Here is an 11,454-nt window from a genome sequence, read left to right on the forward strand (position 1 = left end):
TTTCCAAGCCGAGAACGTGTAGGGTACGAAGGGAACTCGTGAGGTGTCATACGTACCTGAGAGAAATTATTGCATCAGAATTTGTAGAATTTGCATTAATTTGTATTAGGTGTCCAATAATACGAGTTCATGTGATAATTTGAATTCACTGACATATACGGCTAAGGCCCAGGTTGCCACGTGTCGCCATATCATTAGACATTTAATACAAAGTTATATAAAGTGTCTTGATACAATAATTTTTCCGTGAGTGAAGTTAGTACGACAGGACTAATGATATAAGGTATAATTGAGACTATGGGAATAGGAGCAGTTCTATCGCAAGGAGCATTGGCCTATATCAAGTTTCTTAGTTTTTTTTTTTTTTTTTTTTCATGAATTTCTACAAACCGTACTTAAATTCAACACAGCCTATCATTCACAATCGGACAAACAAATTGAAGTGGTAAACTGCTGGTTATGAAATATACTTCGATGTCTTGTGAGTAAACATCCAAAACAATGGGATGATGTCTTGAGTCAAGCCAAATATGTTCTTAATGCTACTAGAAATAGAACAATAAGAAAAACTCCCTTCAGTGTTATGTATGCTGAAAAACCAAACCATATAGTTGATGTTGTTGTAATTCCTAAACCGAAAAGTTCCCAAGCGATCAAAATGGCATGTGACTTTGATGAATCGTAATGCAACGTGAAGCAAAAAATTATCGAGAGCAATGAAAAGTACAAGCAGCAAGTGGATGACCATCGCAGAAGAAAGGTTTTTAATGTTGGGGATCTAGTGATGATTCGGCTCCACTGGATGATGGATGTAGCAAATCGCCAAACTCGGGTCGAGTTCTTCTGAACCAAAGGGGAACTGATGCAATGAATTCTCGTATAAGCAGCAACTGTTATATCCCATACTTCCTCATTAGTATTTTATTACTAATTAGTACTGGATATTAGACATTTATTTGTGTTTAGCTTTATTCTTATTATACGTATGTATGATAGTGCTGATAGTGGAGAGACCTATACATATGTATATATATTTGCTATAACAAATTGGCAGACACCTTTTTGCTTGCTAATGATTATGGAAGTATAGTTCCTGGTTCTCTATCCCCTGTTTCCTTGTCTCTTTCTATTTTGTAGCTGTGCCAATGTCCTTCGTATATAAATGCCCTCAGAAAAAAATATCATGAAAGAGATAAAGCATAGCACTGTATTAAATACTTTCATGCATACCTTGTGGGTGAGATGCAGATGAACCATGATGAGGATACCCAGCAGGAGGGTAACCCTGTGGGGGATAACCCTGTGGAGGGTACCCCTGCGGAGGATAAGCACCAGGAGCTGGAGGATAGCCTTGTGGGGGGTGGTGTTCATGAGGATGAGCATGCCCATGGGAGAAAAGCCCTTTATCATGGCTATCTGATCCATCATGCTTGTTCTTCCCACCTCCCATTTTTCGACACCTATAGCCCAAAGAAATGCATGTTATGAAATTAAGTTTAATTTCACTTAGGTGGACCTAATTTCCACTCTTGTGCATATCCTGCAAAATGTGATAATATTTGCAAATAAATGTTTTGAATGCGATGCATGATGAATAAGTTCTATTTTTGTTTCCCAGCCATTGGAATAGAAGATTTGCTGCCAACAGTTTTGGCAATTGTCCAAGAAAATATATATATAGCAAAACAAAAGTTGACAAGCATTGATAGGATTTATAACTCTTAAGAGTATGGAGAAAAATGTACGTAAAGGTAATAGAAAAGTACAAACATTCGTCTCATATAGGCCCATTTCCTATAAATTTATCAGTAAAAAGGTTCTTTGATGCTGCAATTCAATTCTTCTAAGAATTCTTTCTCTTGAATAGTTCATGATTTGGAAAGTCTTGTGGTCTATATAGTTTGAAAATAATTCTTATGTCTCAAACACTCTATGTATATGGGAATTGAAAATTTTCAGTGGAGAGATGCGTTTGCTTATGTAGTACATTAAATTGAAAATTTTATAGATCCCAACATTTTCTTTGTAGTACATAATCTCCTAGAATTACAAGAATATCCTAATTGTAAAATATTTTTTGAGCCACATAAATCCAGCTACCTTCTCAAATCTTATTTTCTTTCATTTTAGGGAAAATCCCAAATCTAATAAATTCAAAGAGAAATAAGATTTAAGAGATTTACATCACTTCTCCTAATCTCGCCTCTTCTTCTTTTTCATTTAAATTCTAAGTCTAGAAATTATCTATTGAACAATTGATTAAGATTTAGGAAGATTTAACACAATTTTTTGGATTTAACAACACCAACATTTACAAAAATTTACATTTATATGAAATAAATAAATAAATAAAATCTGATCAACAGCCAAACAGCCCCTAAATTTGCACAGCAAGCAGGGCCAATGACAGGATTTCACCGGAAGCAACAACACAAAATCCTAATGCGAGAAACCAAAGACCTTCTATTGCTTTACTTTCCCTAGATCAAAAGGTTTAAAGGTAATCACAAGCTTATCAGAATTCGAACTTCAAAATAAAATAAAGAACAACCATCCTGTAATCTGATACATAATGGCCATGTTCTTTATAGAAATTAAACTTCTTCAAGTTTTAATGAAAGCCAGATCCATCGAAGCGCTACAACTAAACATCAAACAGAAAGATAAAAGTTCAAAAAAACTGAAGATCAGAAGTTGAAGGTTGCAGAAAGAACAATCATAGGAAAAACAAGATCTTACTTTTAATCAGAAGTGATGCTTAGAAACGCGTACGAGAAAGAGTAATAGAAAGGTGTGAGTTCATATAAATGGAGTAAAATGTTATGCGCTTAATCAAAAAAAAAAAAAAAAAAAAAAAAAAAAAAAAAAAAAAAAAAAAAAAGACCCCACACAAAAAAAAAAAAAAAAAGTGGGTCCCACTGAAATACATCTTTGCGGTGATCAACGGTGTACATTGAACATAGTATGCATCTCTGTATGCGGTATCCATATAAAATAATTTTTCTTAATGCAGAAGAAAGAAGTGAGTTCATATACGTATAATTATTTAAATTTATATTATATTCAACTTAAATTAATTCAATCGAGTTGAAATTTCCTTTCCTACCCAATTGTTTTTCCTTTTCACAGGCATGCTTTGAATTTGGGTAGGACATATCTACCGTCCACGTGGCATTCGGTCCACAGAAGGCGCCGTCCTTCCTTTTCATACGTCAAACCGTTGTGATTTTTCTTCACCTAACTCAACTAATATGTGAAAAAAATTAAAATTATGTGAAATTTATTTAATGGGGATAAGGAGATGATTTCATTTTATATAATTTAAACTTTATTATTCATCGTCAGAAAAATAAAAATAACACATCAAATGTTATGAGAATTTATTTTGTATTAATATGTTTTTTTTATTGAATATTTTTATGTATTAAGTATTTGTACTAATAATAATAATAAATTTATAAAAATCTTGCCATACTGCAATTCTTCGGTTTGTTTGGCTTAGGGGTGTAAATGAGCCGAACACAAGCTGAGTCTGGCTTAAAAAGTGTATTCGTGTTCAACTCGTTTGCTTAACGAGCCGAACACGAGCTGTTAACGAACAAAGAGTCATTTTGACAACCTAAATCACGTAGCCATAAGATGTTAAAAATTGAGGCAAAGTTATTAAATCTTGAAATAATAATATTTAAAAATTAATTGACTAATAATTTTTATTTTATTTTTTTAATTAATACTTTTAATTGATTATAAATCTTTGTAGCCTTGTAGTCAATTAAATTTTTTAAAAATATTACTCATAAAATATATATATTTATATAATTGATTAGTAATATTTCAAGTCAAAGCGAGCCGAACACGAATGAAGAAATATTTGCTCGTGTTGTTTGTGTTCTGCTCGTTACCTTAGCGAATGAGCTGAACACGAGCTTCTTAACCAGCCGAACACAAGTTGTTCGTAAACAACGAGCCATTTTGACAGCCCTAATTTGGATTAGTTTGCAAATCAGTTTAAATGAATATGTAAACAACGAGTCATTTTGACAGCCCTAGTTTGGATTAGTTTGCAAATCAGTTTAAATGAATATGAAATTGGTCCAATTAAATTGATCAAAATTTGTAATATAAAAAATCAAACCGGACAAATTGTTACTTAAATGATTCAAATGGAATATAAATATATTTCGGTTTAATCAATTTAATTTTGACTAAACTTGATCCTAAAATTAAGATATTTTGACACTATACTCCAAAACTAGAAATTACACACGCTCCATTCATATTTAGAAATTTTAAGCAAATTAGAAATAAGCATGCTATGTGCTCCATTTAGTACTTTTCAAGTGAATTTAATTTATTTTTGGTTTATTTAATTTGGTGAAGATCAAAACCAATCTGGGACTTGAAATTGAAATATTAAAATTTTAAAACCAAAAATTCAATTGCTATCTCAGAGCTGAGTCGAATCGCCCAAATGAACTTGATTTGGTTTTGTTTTTACAATTTTTCACAAAAATAATGCACACCCTATATGCTAGCAGAGGCTAGGGGTGTAAACGAACCAAAAACGAACGAACAAAGCTTGTGTTCGTGTTCGGTTCGTTTAAAATTGAGTTTGTTTGAAATAAGCTCGTGTTCGTTTCTTAACGAACGAGCCGAACACGAGTTGTTCGCGAACGACGAGCCAATTTGACATCCCTAATATTAATATATAAAAATAATATTATATATTAATTATATAACTTATATTATATAAATATACAATATCTATATTAGTATATTACTACTATAGTATATTAATATTAATAATATTATTATTTTATTATATATTATAATTTATAAAATTTAATGTTTTAAAATATAATAAATTTTGTACATATAATTATTTTATATTATTTTATATTTCAAACAATAACGATTCGAACGCGAACGAACGCATCACTGTTCGTGTTTGGTTCGTTTAACTAACAGAACGAAAAAAATTTGTTCGCGTTTATCTCGTTTACTTATCGAACGAATCGAACACGAACTCATTGACGAACCGAACACGAACTGTTCGCGAACAACGAGCTTTTTTGACAGCCCTAGCAGAGGCGGACCCAGGAAGGGTACAGAGGGCAATTGTCTTCCTCAAATTCTTATTTTTACTTATATGAATTTTATCGCTCTTGAAATATCAATTTTGCCCCTACTAAAATATCATTTTGTATTTGTTGCCCTAGCCCCACCTCCCATGTTGGGACTAGGAAGGCAATTCACCACCCTTAAAAAAAAAAAAAAAGCTGATTCTGCCCTGTATGCTAGTGACCTAATGATATATGATCATCTGATTTTAACTTGGAGATTAGACGATTTGATTTTAAAATTTTACTTCCTAATTTTTTCAAAAAATAATGTGTGCCAATGATTATGAATTATTATTATTACTATTACTATTTTAATAAGAAAATCCCTTAATAGGAAATATGGATCGTAATGTAATGTTTATGCCCGGCTTCCCAACCATCAGAACTTAAGAAAATTATAGTAAAAAAAAATGTTTGAATAAGATAAACTAAACGACATAAGAAAATAATATGATTTAAATCCTAATGGATCTAAATAATGCATTGAAATATATGATCAAAACTCATACAATTGGACTAAGGGCCCGTTTGGGGCAGCTTATAAGTGAGGGCGGCGTTTTGAAAGCGTCGCCGTACCGTTTGGTTCGCGCGTTTCGTCCGCTTATCCGAAATCACGTTTGAATTTTTACACTAAATGTAGGCCGCAGGCTCAAGATAAGCAGCTCATCCTGAAACGCACAAGCTGCCCCAAACACACCCTAAATGAATTTTGTTTATTATGAATTTACAATCAAAATAAGTATCATAGCAAGAGAAATTTAATGAGCTCATGACCATTAAATTTTGTTGTCACTAACATTCAATTTTTTTTTAAAATATCAAATAATCAAGGGCATTCTTTTAAGCCACGTGATGGAATGTTTAAAAATTTTGAAAAAAAAATTAAAACTTTTGACAAGAATAACCAAAAACTTATTATAAAATTTATAAATTAACACTCACTCTATATGTAGGGATATAGACTTGTATGGAGCTAAAGAATTTTTAAAACTTTTGACGAGAATAACCAAAAAATTATTATAAAATTTATAAATTAACACTCACTCTACATGTAGGGATATAGACTTGTATGGAGCTAAAGAATTTAATGAACCTTAAAGCTTAATGAATCTTAAAGCTCTACCCATCAATAGATACTTAACAATTACAACTGTTGAACTATTACTGTCAAGACATCGTCACTCGATCATCATCATTCGACTACTATTAAAAACATCAATGTTTGTCAATTTTCATCGACTAATTACATTAATTTGGATACATTCTAACTCCTACGAAATTGTTTCCTCCCTCTCATCACAATAACATTGCCTTTGTCATCGCCAATTACATTGACCTCTTGGAAGCAGAAAAGATTGTCAGCTGCTCACTCAAATAATGTCGATGCCTAATCTAAGCACGTTGTCAACATCAATTGGGTATTTTAAATCACCAAAAAGGCCAGTATCTAGTTGATGCAACACAACTTGAACATAACAAAGGAACAGAAAACGGAGACGGGGAAGAATATCTTGTCTGCAACAGGTAGAGGAATAATGACAACAGACTGTCCTTTGGTACTAGTTAAACCTATATAAGTAACTCTTAACTACTATTAAGACTAAAAAAAACATGTACTACTAAAAATTAAAATATAGTAAGAAAGCAGGGATTAAACAGATAAATTAGAAATAAAAAAATTTGGGTACACAACACATAGCAGTTGCATCATTTTCCATCATACACAGAAGAGCTCTTCTCGAGTTCGGTAATCGGCACGACTCCTTCCTATAGTGGTTGATAACTATAAAAAGCTGTTACTTTAAAAGCATATGAGTAGGAGGGAAGATAAACTATATAAGCAGTATCATTGATGCAAGCTTTAATCAGATATACAGTCTTCTTGAGATGTTAATTATAATGTCTTAGTAGCAATCCTCTCTTTGCATGTGCAAATCATAACTAAGTCTTTTAGGTTAAAGACTGTTTTCCTGAGATGTTCATCACATTTTTTTGTATACAATTGATTACTGTCAGCAATTTTGGTCTTCGCGTCCCATAGCATTTGATCGTAGTCCTTAACTAATTTTACATCTTTTGGATTCTAAGAATTGGGTAATACAATCACATCCACCATATGGTTTGGTTCCTTTGCGTACACAATGTCGAAGGGTGTTTTACTTGTTGTTCTATTAACAACAGCATTGAAAGCAAAATTGTACTGCCCTAACATATCATCCCACTGTTTTCATTTGTCACCTGCAATACATCATAGCATATTACTCAATGTTTGAATAACAATCTCAGTCTGTCAATCATATTGGGGGTGATATGCATTGAATTTGAGTTTGGTTTGTAGGTGCTTTCACCACTCTCTTCGAAAACAACTCATGAACTACACATCGCGATCTGAGGTGCTGCTGTGAGGAAGACTGTCCAGTCAAAATATTTCTCTAAAGAACAATTTTGCATCATTAATGGCTTCATAGGTCTTCTTTTATGCTATAAAGGAAGACATTTTGGAAAATCTATCTACTACCACTATGATAGAATATGACCTTTTGGTCTTAGGAAAACTTAGAACTAAGTCAAGGCTAAGATCTTCCAAAGGGGTGTGGCCACGCCAGCATGGCCTGGGCGTCAAGCGTGATCCGCGTGACCACGTCCTCTCCTTTTTTTTAGCCCGTTTCGCCTCCGTGTTTCACACATTTCTTCTCCTCAATGCCTCTAAGCTTCTGCGCCATACCTTAACTAGAAGTAGAAACCTCCCGGGGGCACAAATCCACCGCAAATTGCTCGGATCTGTTGGCTCTTCCTCCTCTTAGGTAATATCTTCGTTCCTTTTTGGATTTTATCGTGAGTTTTTGGGGTTTTCTCTTTAGCCTTTCTAAAGCATTCCACAATGCTGCTTAGGATGAGGGGTAGGTGAGTTACCTATTATGATGAAAGAAAATTTGTAGGTTTAGCGGCATCCCAGCGATATTCCAATTCAATCTTGAGAAAGAAATTGATTCTCAAGAGAATTTTTCATAACCCGGGGCCTGCGATTCAAGCCATGATATCGAGTTGACTATGGGATAGATTTTGCAACATTGTCGGTCATGCCATTGCACCAGTAGTTCAATAATACTATTCTAACACCCATGAGTCCGTTGACGGGCGAGTTATTGTGCGGGGCAGGTAAGTTCCTTTTGACCAACCTCTTATGTCTTATTGATATAAGTTCCTTTTGACACAACCTTTTATGCCTTATTGATATTCCCGATAACTACTATTCAAAGTTCTTTGCATTTGATTATCAGGTTATTATAGAATTTCTAACAAATTCTAAGGGGCATTGGAAAACAAAGCCAAGGGAGGAAGAGAGTAGGATCAACTTCCCCTTAACCCACCTCAACAAAATATCCTGAGTCGTTACCCATAGTCTGTCGGCACTCGTATCATATCATATCATATCACCCCTTATAATTACCATCATGTATCATCTTTACATCATTAACCCATTTAAAGATAAGTCTGTCGGCTCACCCTCCTGCGCAGTAACCAGTCTTTCTTGCATACACACATTCCACAATATCATAGCTTTTTCAAAAAATCATAATATATTCGACATTACAATATATATGTAAAGCATGCATATAAAAAAAAAATTGGGAAATCCATAATATACAATAATATAGCCAAACTGTTGCACCAATCAAAATAAAATTTACATATTAAGCATGTATGTACTCATCTTTATGTCAGTATTTCATGGTATATATAAGTTTAATTATATTTCATAACATTTTATATAACTCAAATCAGAATTTTTACCTCAAAAAAAAGAAATACCTGGCCAAAATTTAATATACATATACCAAAATGTACAGAATAGCTTAGGCAACAACATTAAAATTTACACGGTGGAAGTTTTCAAAATAAGGAGATACCTATTAAAAGTTTTTTTACACGGTGGAAGTTTTCAAAATAAGGAGATACCATCAATTTTGCAAGTTTTGGGCAACTAAGAGTGTGGAAAATACACAAAAAGAAAATGATTCGAATCAAAGATAATATAACAGTAGCCTACCTTGAATCGGACATTTTTTTCAAGTAGCAGATTGCACAAAAATCGAGATGCAGCCTCCTCCAAAAACAAGATTTTGTTTTCTCTCTTCCTTGCTTTCTCCCTTATTTTCACCAAAATGGCTTACGGTTTAAGGAAAGGGAAGCTCAACATGAAGATTCTATAAGTGATAAATGAGTGAAATATTTCTAAGAAGGTGTATTACAATTATCCAAGTACTTTCATTTTCATAGTTCATATAAAGCCGCTTATATCTTCAAATACAAAACTCCAAATATTATAAAAAAATAGTTATAAGATTGTTTATCATGTCTAGGAAACTCTGGTGAAAACAGTTTCCAAAACATATATCGGATGGCTCTAAAAATAAATTTATACTCGCACATATACATAAATTACAATTGTACCATTAATCTTATATTTTCATATTTATATTTATTATAAAAAATATGGAAAAATCATAGCATTTAAAATTCATCATTTTCAATATTTTAGTGAAGGCAGTTTGTAAGTTAGACTCATAAAAATTATTCAAAATTTATGGATCAAAACTTTCTTTTATATATTTTTGAGTATTTATTTATTATTTATTAACCAATTATTTTGAAAAATGCTTTAAAGGCTTAAATAGCATAAAAAATGCATCTTAATGAACATATTGAAGCATCCAATACTGAAATATATGATTGAGTATTGTAGTTAATTATCCTATGTAAAAATTTTGGGTATTACAACTTTAAGTTCCTTTTTAAAGTGACATTTCTTCCTGTAGCTCCAACATTCACGTCTCTTTTTTCTCTTACTGACTTTCATCTCCTGTACTTGAATTAATCCTTGCCTAAGTTTCTATCCAAATTCTGTCATCTGGTTTAACATTCAAAGCAGAATTTGAAGTTTCATTCCTAGTCTTCTTACAAAACACTTACTCCACAATATCATCAGAGTTTAACTTCATATTATCTGAAGAGTTACCACAAGAACTAGTCCATCCCAGCTAACTATTAATGAAGATAGGAATAATGGTGCCCTTACCACATCATCAAACTTGAGATGCAAATAGAACACAACTGTTTTGTCACAGTACTGAAATTATTCAAATGTTCAGCCACTATGCTGTCAACCATCATCTTCTTATTGGATAATCTCTTCATCAGAAAGACTTTGTTTAAATTCAAAAATTTCTCCTAAATTCTTGTTAGTGCAACCGTAAGATCAATACTAGTCTTCTTATTAACAAGGTTGAAAGCAACAGATTAAAAAATTGAAAGTCGGATCACAATGTTCAATCAAGAACTTCCCATTTCCAAATTCATTAATTTTGACTTCTTGGTGATTCTATCCAGTGTCAAATATAATTTCTTTTGACACAGAAAATATTCATTTTGTATTTTCTAGAAAACAAAATTTGTACCATTAAACTTCTTAATCTTGTACCTCGCTTTCGTTGACCATTGCTCCTACTCGAACCAAAGAACTTCAAAAACCCGACCCTAATACTACTTGTTAGGAGAGAGATGGAAAAACCAAATCGAGATATCCCAAGTAAAAATTAGAACAAAAACACACAAAACAAAAAATTCATAGAAAATACAAAAAACACCAAAATTTTATGTGGAGGAATATGAGAACAGGAAAAAAACCACGGGGTAACACTACATAAAAAAATCCACTATTAAAAATGAGAAAAATTATATAAATTATACCACACTCAAGCCTCTCTATATTTTTGAAACTCAAGAACACTCCTTCCTCTCCTCTACACGAGACAAACTCAAAATCGAACTCCAACGCTTACACTTCCAACAGGTAGAATCACAACTTAAATTTGAGAACTGCACAAATATGATTACTAGGGTTGAGGCACTGCAATAAGTCGTGGCGATTCAACAGGCACCGGGGTATTGAGCCTAAACTAGGCACTGTAACCATCCCCTCAAGGCATTGGACACACACACACATGTATATATATAATGTCCTCTATGGAGTCATGATTTAGGCACAATATCATAACTTGAGCAATTTCTAAAAATTTAGGGCGTCGAGTAAACTATCGATTGACACATTCAAGCTTCACACAATAACACGTCTAATAAGTAAAATTTGACCATAATACACCCTAAGAGTGATGCACCAGAATACAAAGGACAATTATTAATCATCATGCTCAAACCATTTCAGCGGTTAACCATACAATCATGGATAAATTGTACTTGGTTACATAGTTTTTCTACAAACGTTCTGAGTTGAAACGAGAGCAGTTCAGTAAAACTACAAAACTCTTTC

The 11,454-nt window shown here is 32.8% G+C and overlaps 1 protein-coding gene across 1 annotated transcript in view; it reads right to left on the minus strand.

Annotated features, from left to right (window-relative positions):
- Positions 1 to 2,791, minus strand: part of LOC110033098 (glycine-rich protein A3-like) — a 5,342-nt gene extending 2,551 nt beyond the window's left edge. The window contains exons 1-2 of the mRNA XM_020736967.1: positions 2,740 to 2,791; positions 1,231 to 1,460 (exon numbers count right to left, since the gene is read on the minus strand). Coding sequence (XP_020592626.1) covers positions 1,231 to 1,450 — 220 coding nt within the window. The 5' untranslated portion in view covers positions 1,451 to 1,460; positions 2,740 to 2,791. The remainder of the gene's footprint in view (positions 1 to 1,230; positions 1,461 to 2,739) is intronic.
- Between the last annotated feature and the right edge of the window lie 8,663 nt (positions 2,792 to 11,454).

Source organism: Phalaenopsis equestris, unplaced genomic scaffold (assembly GCF_001263595.1).
Source record: "Phalaenopsis equestris unplaced genomic scaffold, ASM126359v1 Scaffold001091, whole genome shotgun sequence".
In the NCBI taxonomy this organism is placed as follows: Eukaryota; Viridiplantae; Streptophyta; class Magnoliopsida; order Asparagales; family Orchidaceae; genus Phalaenopsis; species Phalaenopsis equestris.